This window comes from Geotrypetes seraphini, chromosome 6 (assembly GCF_902459505.1).
Source record: "Geotrypetes seraphini chromosome 6, aGeoSer1.1, whole genome shotgun sequence".
Lineage (NCBI taxonomy): Eukaryota > Metazoa > Chordata > Amphibia > Gymnophiona > Dermophiidae > Geotrypetes > Geotrypetes seraphini.
The window spans coordinates 196798576-196815159 of record NC_047089.1 but is presented as its reverse complement, the minus strand read 5'-3'; the positions used below and the strand labels follow the sequence as shown (position 1 = coordinate 196815159).

Sequence of the window (16584 nt, the reverse complement as noted above, 5' to 3'; positions counted from 1 at the left end):
AACACCTTCTTCCTTCTACTGGCTACGCCTCTCTTTATACAGCCCAGCATCCTTCTGGCAGCAGCCACTGCCTTGTCACACTGTTTTTTCGCCTTTAGATCTTCAGACACTATCACCCCAAGGTCCCTCTCCCCGTCCATGCATATCAGCTTCTCACCTCCCAGCATATACGGTTCCTTCTGATTATTAATCCCCAAATGCATTACTCTGCATTTCTTTGCATTGAATTTTAGTTGCCAGGCAGTAGACCATTCCTCTAACTTTTGCAGATCCTTTCTCATATTTTCCACTCCCTCTTCGGTGTCTACTCTGTTACAAATCTTGGTATCATCTGCAAAAAGGCATACTTTTCCTTCTAACCCTTCAGCAATGTCACTCACAAACATATTGAATAGGATTGGCCCCAGCACCGAACCCTGAGGAACTCCACTACTCACCTTTCCTTCCTCTGCGCGACTTCCATTAACCACCACCCTCTGGCGACTGTCCAACAGCCAGTTTCTAACCCAGTTCACCACTTTGGGTCCTAACTTCAGCCCTTCAAGTTTGTTCAACAGTCTCCTATGAGGAACTGTATCAAAGGCTTTGCTGAAATCTAAGTAAATTACATCTAGCATATGTCTTTGATCCATCTCTCTGGTCACCCAATCAAAAAATTCAATCAGGTTCGTTTGGCACAATTTACTTTTTGTAAAGCCATGTTGCCTCGGATCCTGCAACCCATTAGATTCAAGGAAGTACACTATCCTTTCTTTCAGCAATACTTCCATTATTTTTCCAACAATTGAAGTGAGGCTCACCAGCCTGTAGTTTTCCTGCTTCATCCCTGTGACCACTTTTGTGAATAGGAACCACATCCGCTCTCCTCCAATCCCCAGGAACCACTCCCATCTCCAGAGATTTGTTGAACAAGTTTTTAATAGGACTCGCCAGAGCCTCTCTGAGCTCCCGTAGTATCCTGGGATGGATCCCGTCTGGTCCCATTGCTTTGTCCACCTTCAAGTTGCTCATAAACACTCTCCTCCATGAACAGTGCAGAATCCACTCCATTTTCTCGTGTAACTTTGCCAGACAATCTCGGTCCTTCTCCAGGATTTTCTTCTGTGAACACAGAACAGAAGTATTTGTTTAGCACATTTGCTTTTTCCTCATCACTCTCCACATATCGGTTCCCAGCATTTTTACCATTTGTTCTTCTGCATGTGCTTTTGCCAGACGTATCTCTCTCTCTCTTGGCTTTTTCAGTTTCACCCTGTAGTCCTTTTTGCACTCCTCTTCTTGGGTTTTTTTATATTTCACGAACGCCAACTCTTTCGCCTTTAATTTCTCCGCCACTAGTTTGGAGAACCATATCGGCTTCCTTTTTCTCTTGTTTTTATTGATTTTCTTCACATAAAGGTCCGTAGCCATTTTTATCGCGCCTTCAGCTTAGACCACTGTCTTTCCACTTCTCTTATGTCCTCCCATCCCAACAGCTCTTTCTTCAGGTACTCTTCCTTTGCATTAAAGTCTGTACGTTTGAAATCTAGGACTTTAAGTATCGTGCGGCCGCACTCCACTTTAGCCGTTATATCAAACCAAACCGTTTGAAGATCGCTACTTCCCATGTGAGCACCCACTCGAACATTAGAGATACTCTCTCCATTTGTGAGGACCAGATCCAATATTGCTTTTTCCCTCGTGGGTTCCGTCACCATTTGTCTGAGCAGAGCCTCTTGAAAGGCATCCACAATCTCCCTACTTCTTTCCGATTCTGCAGATGGAACATTCCAGTCCGCATCCAGCAGGTTGAAATCTCTCAACAGCAGAACCTCCTCTTTCCTTCCAATTTTTTGGATATCCATAATCAGATCCTTATCAATTTGCTGCGATTGAGTTGGAGGTCTGTAGACTACACCCACATAGATAGAAGTTCTATCTTCTCTTTTCAGAGCAATCCATATCGCTTCTTCCTCTCCCCAGGTCCCTTGCAATTCGGTCGCTTGGATATTGATTTTTACATAGAGAGCTACTCCTCCACCTTTTTAACCATCTCTGTCCTTCCTAAAAAGATTATATCCCGGTATGTTTGCATCCCATCCATTTGATTCACTGAACCATGTCTCTGTGATAGCGACAATATCTAGATATGCCTCTAACATAAGGGCTTGCAGATCACGAACTTTGTTGCTTAGACTGCGAGAATTTGTGGTCATCGCTTTCCAGCAATTTTTCAGTGGTAATTTCCTTTTATTATACATTTTTGTTTCGTTTCACTTTCCGTTGCAATACTAAGAAATGAGTTGCTGATATTGTTTATGTTGCAATCTTTACTACTATCACATCTTTTCGTTTGCTGGGGGTGGTCTCTATAATTGTCCTTCATATATACACCACTCCCACCTTCTAGTTTAAATGCCTTGAAACATATTGTCTAAATTTCTCTGCAAGGTTTCTTTTTCCTGCTGTAGTAATATGTAGCCCATCAGTGCAATATAGCTTCTTATCCTTCCATGTATTTCTCCATCCTCCTATGTACCTGAAGCCTTCTTGATGACACCAGGCTTTGAGCCATCTATTAAAGTCTTCTGTGTTTTTCATGTCCTCACCAAGCTCCCGAAAAGCTTTCTGTGCTGGAGTTGTTGGCCAGGTCATTTGTTCCCAGATGGATAACAACATCAGTGTTAAAATCCTTAGTTTCTTCCTTAATTATAGTCTGTATTTGCCTAGAACTCCTGGTAGCTGAGGATCCTGGAAGACATTTCACTATTTTGGTCTCCTCGCCTTGTGTTCCAAGGTTAATGCCTCTGATGATGGAATCCCCCAACAGTAATAGTTTTCTGTTTTGGGCTTTTTTATTTGTGCTTATTCTCTTGAGTTACCTTCATTGGTTCCAGTCCCACCTCTCTTCTGTTTTCTTGAGTATCGCAGTGCACTAGTGGAGCGAAGGAATTCTGTAGAAGTAATATTAGTGAAGGTGGATGTTTCTGTGTTACATGTCGCAGTCTTCCTGAGCCTACTGTGACCCATTTATTTCTGGGCTGTTTTATTCTTTGAGGTAGAGGTGGTAAGTTGGTATGATTTTGTGGAGCGATGGAAGCTGCTTTAATTGTATTCAATTCCTGTTTAAGTTTGCAGAGCTCCTCCTTAATACTAGCAAGTTGAAGACAGGTGGGGCAAGCCTTAAGCCTCCAAATAGTGTGTCCTGGAATTAAAGCACCACAGTGATTGCATAGAATAAAGGTCATCTTGATTGGTTGTGAAGTGACTAAATTTTAGTAGTCCTGATTATTTGGGTCTCTATATATGAAAAGTGGTCCCTGGAGTGGGTGGGACTATAAGTCTTACCCTTATTCCTATGAAGGGAAAGAGGAAATAAGATTTAATAGAGAAAGAGAAGGGTTTATTTTTTGTGTTTTTTTAAATAGGAAACAGGGAGGAGGAGAAGAGAAATTAAACAGATATAATGCTGAAAACAGTGGAAAGAACAGAATATGAAATGCTGAGTATCTTAGCTTTTAGAAGTTCACAGGGCAGCCTTGTTCACAGCACTGTCCCAAAGAAAATGCAGTTAACCTTAGTAATAAATTAGAGCCCCTCACTTCTACACCTAATCAGCAGAAAACAATGGCTGAAAACTAGTAAGTCAGAATACAGGCTCTATACCAGATCAGTAGCTACACTAAAACACAGGATTTTAAACAAAAAAGCAGGCTCTATACCAAATCAGTGGCTACCCTACAACACAGGATTTATAACAGGATTTTCCAAACTTTAGTCACCCTGTGCCATATGCACCAGGATTTATTTAGAGTTAATATAAGTCTTACCCTTATTCCTATGAAAAGGAAGAAGAAATAAGATTTAACAGAGGAAAGAGAAGGGTTTATTTTTTTGTGTTTTTTATTTTTTTAAGTTACAAACAGGGAGAAGGAGAAGAAAAATTAAGCAGATATAATGCTGAAAAACAGTGAAAAGAACAGAATATGAAATGCTGAGCAAATTAGCTTTTAGAAGTTCACAGGGCAGCCTTGTTCACAGCACTTAGTGGAGTGCCGCAAGGATCTGACCTTGGGCCAGCTCTTTTTAACATCTTTGTGAGTGATATTGCGGAAGAATTGTCTGGCAAAGTTTGTCTTTTGCAGATTATACCAAGCTCTGTAGTAGGGTAGATACCCCAATGGGTGTGGATAACATGAGGCGGGATCTACAAGTGATGCATGAAGAATGGTCTGGTAATTGGCAACAACTATATGATTTAATGATAAAAAATGCAGGATCACGCACTTGGGCTGCAAAAATCCAGAATGGAATAGTAAAAATTACAAAACTCGGGTATTAGGCTACTGAAAAATGCCAGGAAATTTGATAATGTTACTCCTTTTTTTTAAAGTATCATTGTCTTCCTATGCCCTTTAGAAGTAAATTTAATTTACTTTGTGTAGCTCACAAGGCTCTTTGGGATCAGGAACCAGCTTTTCTGAGTAGTTGAACAATTCTATATACACCTTGCAGATGTCTAAGATCCCTTCAAGACTTTCGATTAGCATTGCCTCACTTCAAAATGGCCCATTGGGTTATTACCCAAGAGAGAGAGCATTTTTCTGGCTTGTTGTGACTTTTTGGAATAATCTACTGAAAGCATATTATTTTCAGTAGGCTTTAGAGAACTAAACATGATTTTCAATATGTGTGGTTAAATATGACTTAGGCGTATTGATGTTCTCATACATTGAATGTGTCTATGGGTGTCTATTTTTATGTAATTCTTATAAGGATATGTGGATTATACTTTCCTGTCTAATTATTGGAGTTATTTTCAACTAAATATAATATGTCTTTATTGTAAACTGCCCTGATCCGATGAGGCTGTGTGGTATATCATGCTTTTGAAATAAGCAAAAACATTTAGGAAGCGAAGTTCTTCTGTGTACGGAAGAAGAGCAAGACTTAGGGGTGATTGTGTCTGATGATCTCAAGTTGATAAAACAGGTAGAAAAAGTGACGGTCAAAGCCAGGAAGATGCTTGGGTGCATAAGGAGAGGAATGGCTAGTAGGAAAAGGGAGGTGATAATGACCTTGTATAAGTCTCTGGTGAGGTCCCATTTGGAATACTGTTTGCAATTTTGGAGACCGCACCTTCAAAAAGATATAAATAGGATGGAGTCGGTCCAGAGGGCTGCTACAAAATTGGTTAGTGGTCTTTGTCATAAATTGTATGGAGACAAACTTAGAGACCTTAATATGTATACTCTGGAAGAAAGACAGGAGAGAGGGGATATGACTGAGACATTTAAATATCTCTGTGGGGTTAATGTACAGGAAGTGAGTCTTTTTCAAATGAAGGAAAACTCTAGAAGGAGTTGACATAGGATGAAGTTAAGAGGTGATAGACTCAGGAGTAATCTAAGGAAACACTTCCTTACAGAAAGGATGGTAGATTCATGGAATAGTCTCCCAGTAGAGTTGGTGGAGACAAAGACTGTATTTGAATTCAAGATATGGGATTTCTTAGAGAAAGGAGGAGATAGTGGATACAGTGGATGGGCAGACTGGATGGGCCATTTGGACTTTGTTTGCCATCATGTTTCTATATGCCTGGGGTATTTATACTGAGCTGTTGTGCCATACCCTCTCCTTTACCCTGTTCAAGTCCCACTTAAAATCCTCCTTTTCAGGGTCTCTTAAAACTTAACCCAGGATTTTCACAATGAATAGGCATGGATAGAGTTGCATATCAAGGATATAGTGTAAGCAAATCGATCTCATGAATATTTATTGTGGATATCCTGAAAACCTGACTAGCTGGGATTCCCCCAGGACAGGTTTGAATGCTCACTGTCTTAACCCTTGGCTCTTCATTGATAAAGAACTGATTGTGAAACTTCCCTAATATTCTCCCTCCCTTTCTTTCCTTGATTGTACATTGTAATATTTCCCTTCCCCTCTTGTCATCTTGTGTATATTGTTCATCTGTTAGCTGACATCTATTGTCATGCCATGTGATTTTATGCTTCCTCACTCATTTTATGATATTTTATTGATCTAATCTAATCTAATCTAAATCTTAAGTTTATATACCGCATCATCTCCATGAGAATGGAGCTCGACACGGTTTACAAGAACTTAAAATAGTGGGTAGAGAAGAAGAAAAAAGGATTACATGAACTTATGTGTAGAAGGGGGGAGAGAAAGGGGGGAAGGATAGAACTACAATTTGCTGAAAAGCCAGGTTTTCAGTTTTTTGCGGAATAACTGAAGGGAGCTCAGGTTCCGCAGCGGGGTGGTGAGGTCGTTCCAAAGACCTGTGATTTTGAAGAGAAGGGATTTTCCCAGTTTGCCTGAATAGTGGATGCCGCGTGGAGAGGGGAAGGCTAGTTTAAGCCTTTGGGCAGTTCTGGAGGAGTCGGGACTGGAGGAGTTGAAAGACAGTGGGATAAGAGGAGGCAGGATTCCGTGAATGATCTTGAAAGCCAGGCAGGAACATTTGAAATGGATTCTGGAGATTATTGGGAGCCAATGAAGTTTGGCAAGGAGTGGGGAGGCATGGTCAGACTTGCGTTTTGAGAAGATCAGTTTGGCTGCAGTATTCTGGATTAGCTGGAGTCTTAGAATACTTTTTTTTGATAGATTTAAGTAGATGGCGTTGCAGTAATCTAGTTTGGAGAGGATGATGGATTGGACAAGGATGGCAAAGTGTTGTTGGCTGAAGTAGGATCTAGCTTTCCTCAGCATGATTATGTAAAATGCTTAACCTTGAAATTTAAGCCAAGCTTGCTGTAAATACATTTCCGAAAGCCTCCTATTTATTTTGCTTGTTGACTAGAATGAAAACCTCCCAGCACAGAGACTGACATTTGTGTATCTGGTGCGGTGTAGTCTAGTTGCACTCTAGGAATGCTAGATAGTTTTGGTAGCAATAACTTTAAAAATGAAAAGACTTTTTTGAACCAATTTAACAAACCTGCAAACGTTTCATGTCCTTTTTGAAGCAGTTTGGAAAACTGTGGACTAGATTTACTAAAAGGTGCTACCGTTTTACCACACTCTAAAACCCATTAATGCACATTATTACCACCTGTTCCATTAATGCAATAGGGCCTATTTACCAATGATGCAGGTCAATAGTGTTAGTGTGCGCTAACATAAAACACACTTTAATCAATCTAGCCCTTTGTTTTTGTGAAATTTTGAAATGAATTTCCATGTGTTGTCTGAAGAAAGCTGGTTTTTTAAAAGCATGTGTGCTGTAACAACTGTTTTTGGTTGGTTGTCTTAAAGATGTCACAACCTGTAAAGTCCAAATAACTCAGATAAGGGAAAATCCAATAAATACTGTATAACTCTTTTACAAGAATAATGCAATAGTAAAGAACAGCACTTATTCACAGGCCAAAACTGTATACCCAAGAAAAAGCCTCAGACATCAAACCCTCCCACAATCCACATGCCGGATTAAGGTGTTCAGGCTAAACATCATTGGCATTAAAAAAAACCAACCCCTGGAGTTTCAAAATTGGCTCAGTGCGGTGCAACCTATAAAGTCTCCAGGTTTCCCTGGCTATCAGAATTGTACTCAGGAACTATCATTGTGTTGAATAATTAATAGAAGCATGATAAAACACATAAATGATTTAAAATGGAATATGCTTTATGTTTTATTTTGATCAGAGAAAAAAAAAAGTCCCTGCAAATTCTTAGTTTAAAAATACAGAGATGTTGGAAGGGGCCCATGAAATGGGTGACCACCCGGGGTGCCATGACTGGAGGAGCCAATGGGTCTTTTCAGGGAACGAGGTGCCAGTACTTCATCTTCTCACTGTTACTGCAGCCTGAGCTCTTGCGGAGCTTCTGGTTTGTGGATGCATCACTGGAGAGAAACCCCACCTAAAGGGACCCTTTATCTGCTCCTGAGGCTCCCTGGAACACTGCTGTGCCTAGCAATGGGTCCAATCAAAATCAAAAGGACCCAGCAAGAAAGTGAGAGTAAAAGAAATAGAAAATCTTATCTGCCTGGCCAAAGAGACACAGGAGCAAAAGCACTTCATGCTTCTGAGGCTATATAATCTCTGTTATCTTCACCTGACATCTTTAGCTGTACCACAGAGCAGCATGCCTTAGAAATAATTATGCCGAAATGTCAAGTGTTCTAAAATATTGCACCCAGCTGTGAAAGACTGTACACAACTATGTTTCATTCTGCTTTATTTGTTCTCTGAATGCTTCTTGTTTGCTTGCATTTTCCTAGTAAAAATGGCTTCAAGTTAAAATGTAAATGAAATAAATATTCATACTTATTTACACATAAGGATTGAACTAGAACTTACAAAGCACTTTGGCCCAGATTCTCAAAACAGCGCCATTGGTTAGGTGGCGGTAGATGCCCTAGTGCCGCCTAATTTAATTAGTTTAATTGGTTCAATTGGCTGCACCGATTAAAAGACACATCACCCGACATCAGGCAACACCATCTCCTATATCACTAGATATCCCTGTATCTTCCAATGCAAAATCAGTAGGAGGGAAGCCCACTTCCTCCTGTGTACAGAGCCATGTGCAGAGAATGATGGCCTTCCCCATTTTGAGCCTTAGGCCCCTCCTGCTGCATCCCAACACACAATGGGAGGGGGAAGGCCCATCATTCTCAGCACGCGGCCATGTAGGCAGGAGGAAGTGGGTTTCCCTCCTGGCAATTTTGCATTGGAAGATACGGGGGTGTTGGGTGATGTGGGGGGCAGCGTTGCCTCATGTCAGGTGATATGGGGGTGTTGCCTCATGTTGGGGGTGTCGGGTGATGTGGGGGAGGTGTTACCTCATGTTGGGTGGTGTTGCCTGTCAGGTGATGTGGGGGTTGTAGCCTCATGTCAGGTGGTGTCAGGTGATGTGGGGGGGAATGTCCAGGAATGATGATGGATGTGGGGGGGAGGGGTATAGGGCTCCAGTTGATCCTGGCAGGGGGAATCTCCATCAGCTAAGCTGGCAGAAATCCCTGAAACCAGCTCAGCTGATAGGGGTTTCTCTGCTGCAATCAGTGAAAGTAGTTGGGTATGTCTACAAAACTTACTTTTGTGCATTTTTCACATGGATGCTTTTATTTTTGAAAATGGCCAAAAAAAAGTAGACGTCCTAAGGACCAAAACTTATACCTAGGTCATTTTCAAAAATAAAAGATAGATGACTGGCTGCTTTGAAAATGGACATTTTTTTCTCCTGGGTTTGTGGACGTCCTGCCTAAAACGTTCAACTTATATGTCCTATCGAAAATGCCCCTCTATGGCACCTATGATACTTGTGGAACCTTCTCTTGCCCTGTGAGTATCAAGTGGGTTGCTTTAAGTAAGAGTTTGTAGGGAGGTTAAGGCAGAATAATCTGCTTTAAGTTCTCTACTCACCTTTATAAAATAAGTTGAAACTTAGATGCCTTTTTAAACTTTTCACAAAGGCATCCTTTTATATAATAACCCCAGCTGAATATTTGGCCATGACTTGCATAACTATTTAAAGTCTTTATGGAGTCCTAGGAGCCCTTTCCCAATCCTGAAAATGTTCCCCTTCTTCCCTTTCTCAACCTTCCCCTCCAGTCTAGGTAGGTCCCCCCAGGCCTACCATAGCTCTCTGGTGGTCCAACAGGGTCACTGGGGCAGGAGCGAATCCCCTCACTCCTGCTCCTTGCAGTTACCTATAGAAATGACAGCCGCAAACTCTCATCATAACTATCAGTACTTGCCAATATTCAGTGCCAGAACCCCACATAGGTAAGCAAGCAGAGTTAGGACAGCCTTTTTTTGCGATCCTATCTACCTGTTTAGCTATGTGGATACAGGCACTAAATATTTCCGGATTCTGCCCTGGAATGCCCCATTCTTGCATGATGGCTGGATGATGCTGACATTCGATTATACTGCTCAGTTAAGTGCCAGTGAATATTAGTGGCTAGCTCTCTAAGTGTAATTTAAGTGGACAGGAGCATCTCCTGCCCACTTAAATCATTTTAAATATTGACCCCTTTCTGCCTATGTCTGTACAGACATGCAAGTGGTACTTACTATTTCCCACCACAAATATATTTCATAAATCTTTATACTTGGCAAAGTTGTTTTCAGGTAGAGAGTGTGAAATGTTAATAAGATGTTTCCCTATCTGTGTTGCAGCCTGAAGACCGAGTAGAAAACTATCAATCAAAAAAAATACAAACATCAAGAGATAATAAACCACTGGAAATGGCCGTGTTTCTTGGATAATGAATAATTCTAAAGTGGATCATCGATTAGCACCTGTATTGATTTTTGTATTCAGACCACAGAACTGATTTTTATTTTGTGAGGAGCTTTAAAAGAAAGTTTCACTAGAATTTACCTTTTTAATGCAACGGGCAGGTTCTCAGATCAGTCCTTCTCAAACCATCACCATATTTTTCCTTACCCGATTCAAGTGCTTTGGTAAAGAGTAATATATATTATAAAAAAAGGAACCTAAATTATAATAATTTATTTAATATTTATTCTTGGATTATTTCAGGATGTGTAAGTCTATTTTGTTCATGTATTCATAACTGTGTTGTAATAATCAGTTTTAAAGCAAAAATAAACATACTTTCTTCAGTCTGCTGCATTATTTGTATCAGTATGTATAAAAAGAAGGAGCTACTGAAAAGAAGTCATTACTATTCTACCCAGAAAGAATATTTCAGCACATTAGTCTTGTTTTCTTGATGTGAACAGTTGCAACTACTATTGTGTATTTTTATAGTGCTGAAGGAAAAACTGCAGATACAGTGTACTTTCATGCAGGTGTTTTATTAATACCAAAAGGATATTATAAAATGCTCAAAGTCACAACAAATAAAATGCACAGATAAAATCCGCATGTATAAATTTTTTATGGATAAAATCCACATATAAAAATTTTCATATAATCCACAAAAGTTGTTTTGGAAAAGGACCCAACATGGCTCGTGTTTCTATTGCAATTCCTTCCTCAGGGGTCCTAAGAAAAGTCAATTTATCAATGTATGTGAATGAAACAAATAACTCTTCCCCTTGTCCACCCCCTCCCTTGTAAATTCCCCTTCAAAGTCTCTTCCACTCTTGCAATTTTCCTCTGCAAAATCTCAACCATTCAAATAGCTCCCTAAATGGTAATTCCCCTGGAAATGTCCAGTTATCTTTTTTTGTAATCCTAAATCCAAAATGGTAATTTTCCTGGAAATGTCCAGTTAGCTTCTTTTGTAATCCGCCTAGAACTGCAAGGTACGGGTGGAATAGAAGTCACGAATGTAATGTAATGTAATGCTTGAGTCAACATTGCCTTCATTTCTAAATGAGATGATGTTGACTCAAGCACTGGTATTTGTTTATTTCACATAGGACCCCTGAGGAAGGAATTACAATCGAAACATGGGCCGTGTCGGGTCCTTTTCCAACACAACTTTTGTGGATTATATAAAAATTTTTACATGTGGTTTATCTGTGCGTTTGATTTGTTGTGAATTTGAGCATTTTACAATACCCTTTTAGTATTAATAAAGCAGCTGCATCGAGGTACATTGTATCTGCAGTTATTCCTTTTGTTCTCTGTTGATTTTATTACCAACTGCAGAAAAGTCAGATTTTCTGGGGAATTTTAAACTTTTATTTCTATAGTGCTACCAGATGAGACTGGATTGGCCAGTTGAAGACTTACAGGTGTGTCTTCTCCATTGTATTTGGACATTTATTTTATTATTGACATTGCAATTAAGGGGGGAATTCATCAAGGGGCACTAACCAGTTTAGCATGTGCTAAATGTTAAGACACCTATTATATTCCTTTGAGCGTCTTAGCATTTAGCATGCACTAAATCATTTAGCGCTCCTTGATGAATTCCCCCATATATCTGCAATTTATGCACTGTCATGAAGATTGGGTTATTTTTTAGGGGGGCAAGGGAGAAATAAGATTTGGAGTTATGCGAGTTCTATGACTGATGTCAGTGAGGGTGCCTAAATTATTAGTGCATCGATGCCAAGTTATGATAGTATTCTGTAATGGAATCTATATAGGTGCCCAGAAGCTGTTCATGGTGTGTTATTGGGGTGCCTAGAAGGAGGTGCCCATTATAGAATTTTCCAGATATGGCCCTATTGGAATCTTAGGCCACGCCATCCAGGGTGCACCCTGAAGGAGACCTACAGCACCTCTAGGATGCATCAGGAAGGGGCAGGCCCGCCATTTTGATGAGGCGGGCCTGCTGGCCAGAGGGCGCGAGCATCCCTCTGGCCGGCCTTCCGTCATCAAAGGCACATGGAGGTTGGGATGGGAGTTGTTGAGGTGGTCTTAGGGGTACAGGGTGGGTGTCAGGATGTTTGGGAGTATCTGGGGTATCTGGATGTTTGATTGGTTGAGCATTGGGGGGGTGTCACTGGTTGGAGGTGTTGGGGGTTCCAGAGGGGTTTAGGGACTCCAAGGGGATGCTTTAGGAGGGAATGGGCATCCTTCCTACTGGGATTCTTTCTGGCAGGGTGTCGGGGGCTCAGGGGGGGTCTCCTGCCACAGTCGCTCAGCTGATCACAGCAGCTGTATTTTACCCTGATCAGCTGAGCCAGCTGAGCCACGATCTGTTGAAGCGGCCGCATCTACTTTTAGGTTTTAAAAATGTAGGCCGACATTTTGCTGCCCTACATTTCTGGGGTCTTTCACAACACGCAGGAAACATGTATGGCCGCTTAAGCTCATCCAAGGCCACATCCGGGTGAAATCATGCCCACAACCTGTCTTGTGCAAGCTTATATCCATAGGCATCTCTCTGCACCCTTGACAAATGCCTACAGTTGTAGGCGGCCTTCCTCATGTTTTGTTTTGTTTTTATGTTAGTCCCGCTTGGCTGCCAGACAGTGGTATGACGCCTAACACCGCCTACAATCGGGACGCCTGTTTATGGAATCAGACCTTTAATTCATAATGTAAGATTAGCACATACCAGCAGGCTACTACAAAACATGTTAAAGCATTTTGTGGTAGTTTTGCTTATTAGCATGTGATAACACACATGTTAGCTATTTTTCTTTTAAATTTTTTGCAGGACGCATGACATGGGTGGAGAAATAGTGAGGAAGCATTATGCAAGTAGAACATTAGGATTAGAATGCATTGACTGGGTTAACACAGGAACCATTAGTGTCTCCTAAATAGCAGCTGGTAAGTCCTTCCACATTAATTTTTTGCAGGTACTGCATGCTAATATAAACATTAGCCCATAAACTAGGTTGGGTTGGGTGGGGTGGGAGGAGCATCAAGCTGCCTTAAAAAACCTGCAGGGTGGTAGGAAAGGGGAATAAGGTCAATTAGGAAGGAGGGGGGATTCACTGAAGCAGTGAGCACCTTGTGCCTGATTCTGTATAGGATGCCCAGTCTCAGCAGCCACCTAATCGGCTTTTGAGAATCTCACACGGGTATGCTATATAGAATCGCATCTGTTCTAACGGACAGATGCCTAATCATACCTAACCACCCCAAGTCTCTAACCGGTGTCCATGTTTCAGATGCTGAGCTGATCATGGCAAGGGAATCTCCTTGCTGTGATCAGCTGAGCAGCAGCAGCAGGGAAACACTGACTCCCCCTCCCCCCCACACACATACATACACACACACTCTGTCCATGGCAGGAGGGATGCCCAATCCCTCTTGCTGTAAAGCTATAAATATTCCCCGGCAGGAGTGATGCCCACTCCCTCCTGCCTTGTATACAGAAAAGTCACTATGTGAAAAATATTCATAGATAGTAATTCAGCAGTTGTTAATTATTAACTAGTAGAACTCTGCTCAGAGACATGAAGGCAATATGTTCCACCTCACCACCCAATCATTGCACCCCCCCCCCCCACACACACACAACATCCCCGGCAGGAGGGAAGCCCACTCCCTCCTGCAGGCACCCCCCTACAATAAACCTGGCAGGAGGGATGCCCACTCCCTCTTGCTGGCATCACCCACACACAACATCCCTGGCAGGAGGAATACCCACTCCCTCCTGCCAGCACCCCCCCCCCACAACATCCCCAGCAGGAGGGATGCCCACTTCCTCCTGCCAGCACCCCCCAAATCCCCATCCCCCCAAGCCCACAGAAACCCCCCACCATACCTTTAACAAGAAGGCCCACCTCTTCAGAATAGCGGGCCTTCCCTTTCCTGGTGCATCCTGGAATGCACCAGGATGGGCCTAAGGCTCTGATTGGCCCAAGCACATAAGGCCCCTCCCATGGGCCAGCGAGAGTCATAGGTCTCCTTCCCAGTGCATTCTGGGATGCATTGGGAGTTGCTTAACACTACAATTGGCCAGATACCTAAAGCCACTCCCATGGGAGGGGCCTTTGATCAGATCACTATCGGAGTCTTAGGCCCCTCCCAGTGCATCCCAGAATGCATTGGGAAGGAGATCTGAGACTCCGGTTGGCCTCCCTGCTCTTCCCCCAAATTTCCCACCCACCAAATGCCTCCTCCTTTCTCCTCCTTCATTCCCTCCCCCCTCCACCCCATCTCCTAGTCCACCACATGCCATCCCATCTCTTCTCCCAACCCCATTCCGAGGCCCTCCTCAACTGTACAAATGCAAGGAGGTCATGGGTAAAACAACGATTCTTTAGCACTTCCCACAGCTGCCTCCTTGCTGTTCCTGTGACATGGTTCGCTGGAGTAGAAACAGGAAGTTGTGGCAGGGGTGGGGGCAGTCAGCAACAGAGAAACAGTGCCAAAGATGCCGCGGTCAATGCTAGAGCATCACTGTTGTGCCAGTGACCTCCTTGAATTTTAAAAGGTGAGGAGAACTTCGGAACAGTGTGGGGAGAAGGGAAGGACATTTTAGCTCATAGGAACTCCCTGGAGCTGTGGGGCCTAGGGCAGTTTCCCTGTTTGCCACCTCCCACCACCAACTCCAGCCTTGCTCTTTTCCCAACTGAAGGGTTACTGATGTTCTAGAACAGTGTTCTGCAACCTTCTGACACCTATGGACCGGCGGAAATAAAATAATTATTTTGTGGACCTGCACTGGTCCGCGGACCGGCAGTTGAAGATCACTGGGCTAAGTCGTGCCCACCTCCACTCAATCTCTGCTCCAGACCCCGCCCCCATAATAGTACTAATTGTAACACCATTTTTTCCATTCATTTTTCATATATACATACAATATAATTGTATTAACAACACATAATGGTTAACAAAAAAATTAAAATATACAAATGCTTTTCAACATTCATTCCTGCCAGAAAACAGATAACCCCATGCAAATGCAGGACCAAAAACTAGAACTACTAATATTTACAAACAAACCCTAAGATGCAAGACTGCAAGCAGTACAACCCCAGAGGAAAAGAAACAAATGCATTTCTTCCTGAACAGACAAATCATCACTAAATTAAAAAAAAAAAAAAAGCATTTCCCCTACTGTTGTTGTCGCTCTCCCTCCATGTGCCTTGCCTTCTGGCCTGCCCCTGGGTGTTATCTTCGGGCCAGTCCACTGTGCGATCAACTCGGCGTCTTCGGGCCAGCTTCCTGAGTGCTGCATTGCACAAAGCTGTGGGCAGCGGCTACTCACGCACGTCCCACACCTCATCTGGAAGCCTCTGACGTTGCGATATCAGAGAGAATGCTTCCGGTTCAGGCGCAGCATGCTGGTAGGAGCCTTTTCCCAGGGAGCCGGCCCGAAGATGTCGCGTTGATTGCACTGTGGACCGGCGGCTGAAGAATGCTGTCTTGGGCTTGATGGATGTGCCGGCCCGACGAACCGGCAGAAAATTTCTGCGGACTGGCACCGGTCCACGGACCGGCGGTTGAAGAACACTGTTCTAGAATATCTGCAATGCTGACTTTTTCCATGTAGGAGTGGTGCAGTTTGTGTTCTTGGTGCTGGCACAATATGGTAAGTTCTAAGTGTCTGTTTATAGAGGTTTTTTTTTAACTTCACACGTCTGACAGTGGATAGAGTTTATGCTGCTGTCACTAGTATTTTTAATTTTAGCACTTTTCTTTAATAGTCCAACTTATATGGAAGCCTTTATCAAGAACCTCAATTGATGAAACAATCACTTTTTGATCCACCAGTAGCTCTCATATGAATAATTTCAAGTAAATTCAATTGATCCTCAGAAACACCACCTCGGACTCCTATAATTCATAGTCCAGGCTAGAGAGCTGCATGGGAACGGGGGCGACAGGAATCCCGCGGGACCCACAGGGATCCCGCGGGTTCCCCCTTCGGGTCACGGCGATCCCATGGGCACGCCCCCTAGGGTCACAGGGATCCTGTGGGGACACCCCCTAGGGTCACGGGGATCCCGTGGGGACGCCCCCTAGGGTCACGGGATTCCTGCGGGGTTGGATGCACTCGAGCCGCGAGGCTCATCTTCTGTTCCCTACCTGTCTTGCCGCAGCACACAGCTGACCGGAAATCTTCCACGATGTCAGCGCTGACATCAGGAAGACCTCCGGTCGGCTGTGTGCTGCGGCAGGGCAGGTAGGAAAAATTCAAGGCAGTGGCGTACCAAGGGGGGGGGCAGTCCGCCCCAGGGCAGCCTTAGGGGGGGTGCAGAGCCGGCCAGATCCCCTTACCTTCGTGGCGCTTTCCCCTGACCG

The 16584-nt window shown here is 43.1% G+C and overlaps 1 protein-coding gene across 2 annotated transcripts in view; it reads left to right on the top strand.

Annotated features, from left to right (window-relative positions):
• ZMAT4 (zinc finger matrin-type 4) overlaps nt 1–10468 on the top strand; it is a 446679-nt gene extending 436211 nt beyond the window's left edge. For both annotated transcript variants that reach the window (XM_033947497.1, XM_033947498.1), the window contains exon 7: nt 10131–10468. In XM_033947497.1, the coding sequence (XP_033803388.1) occupies nt 10131–10146 (16 nt within the window). In that variant the 3' untranslated portion in view covers nt 10147–10468. The remainder of the gene's footprint in view (nt 1–10130) is intronic.
• The last annotated feature ends 6116 nt before the right edge of the window (nt 10469–16584 follow it).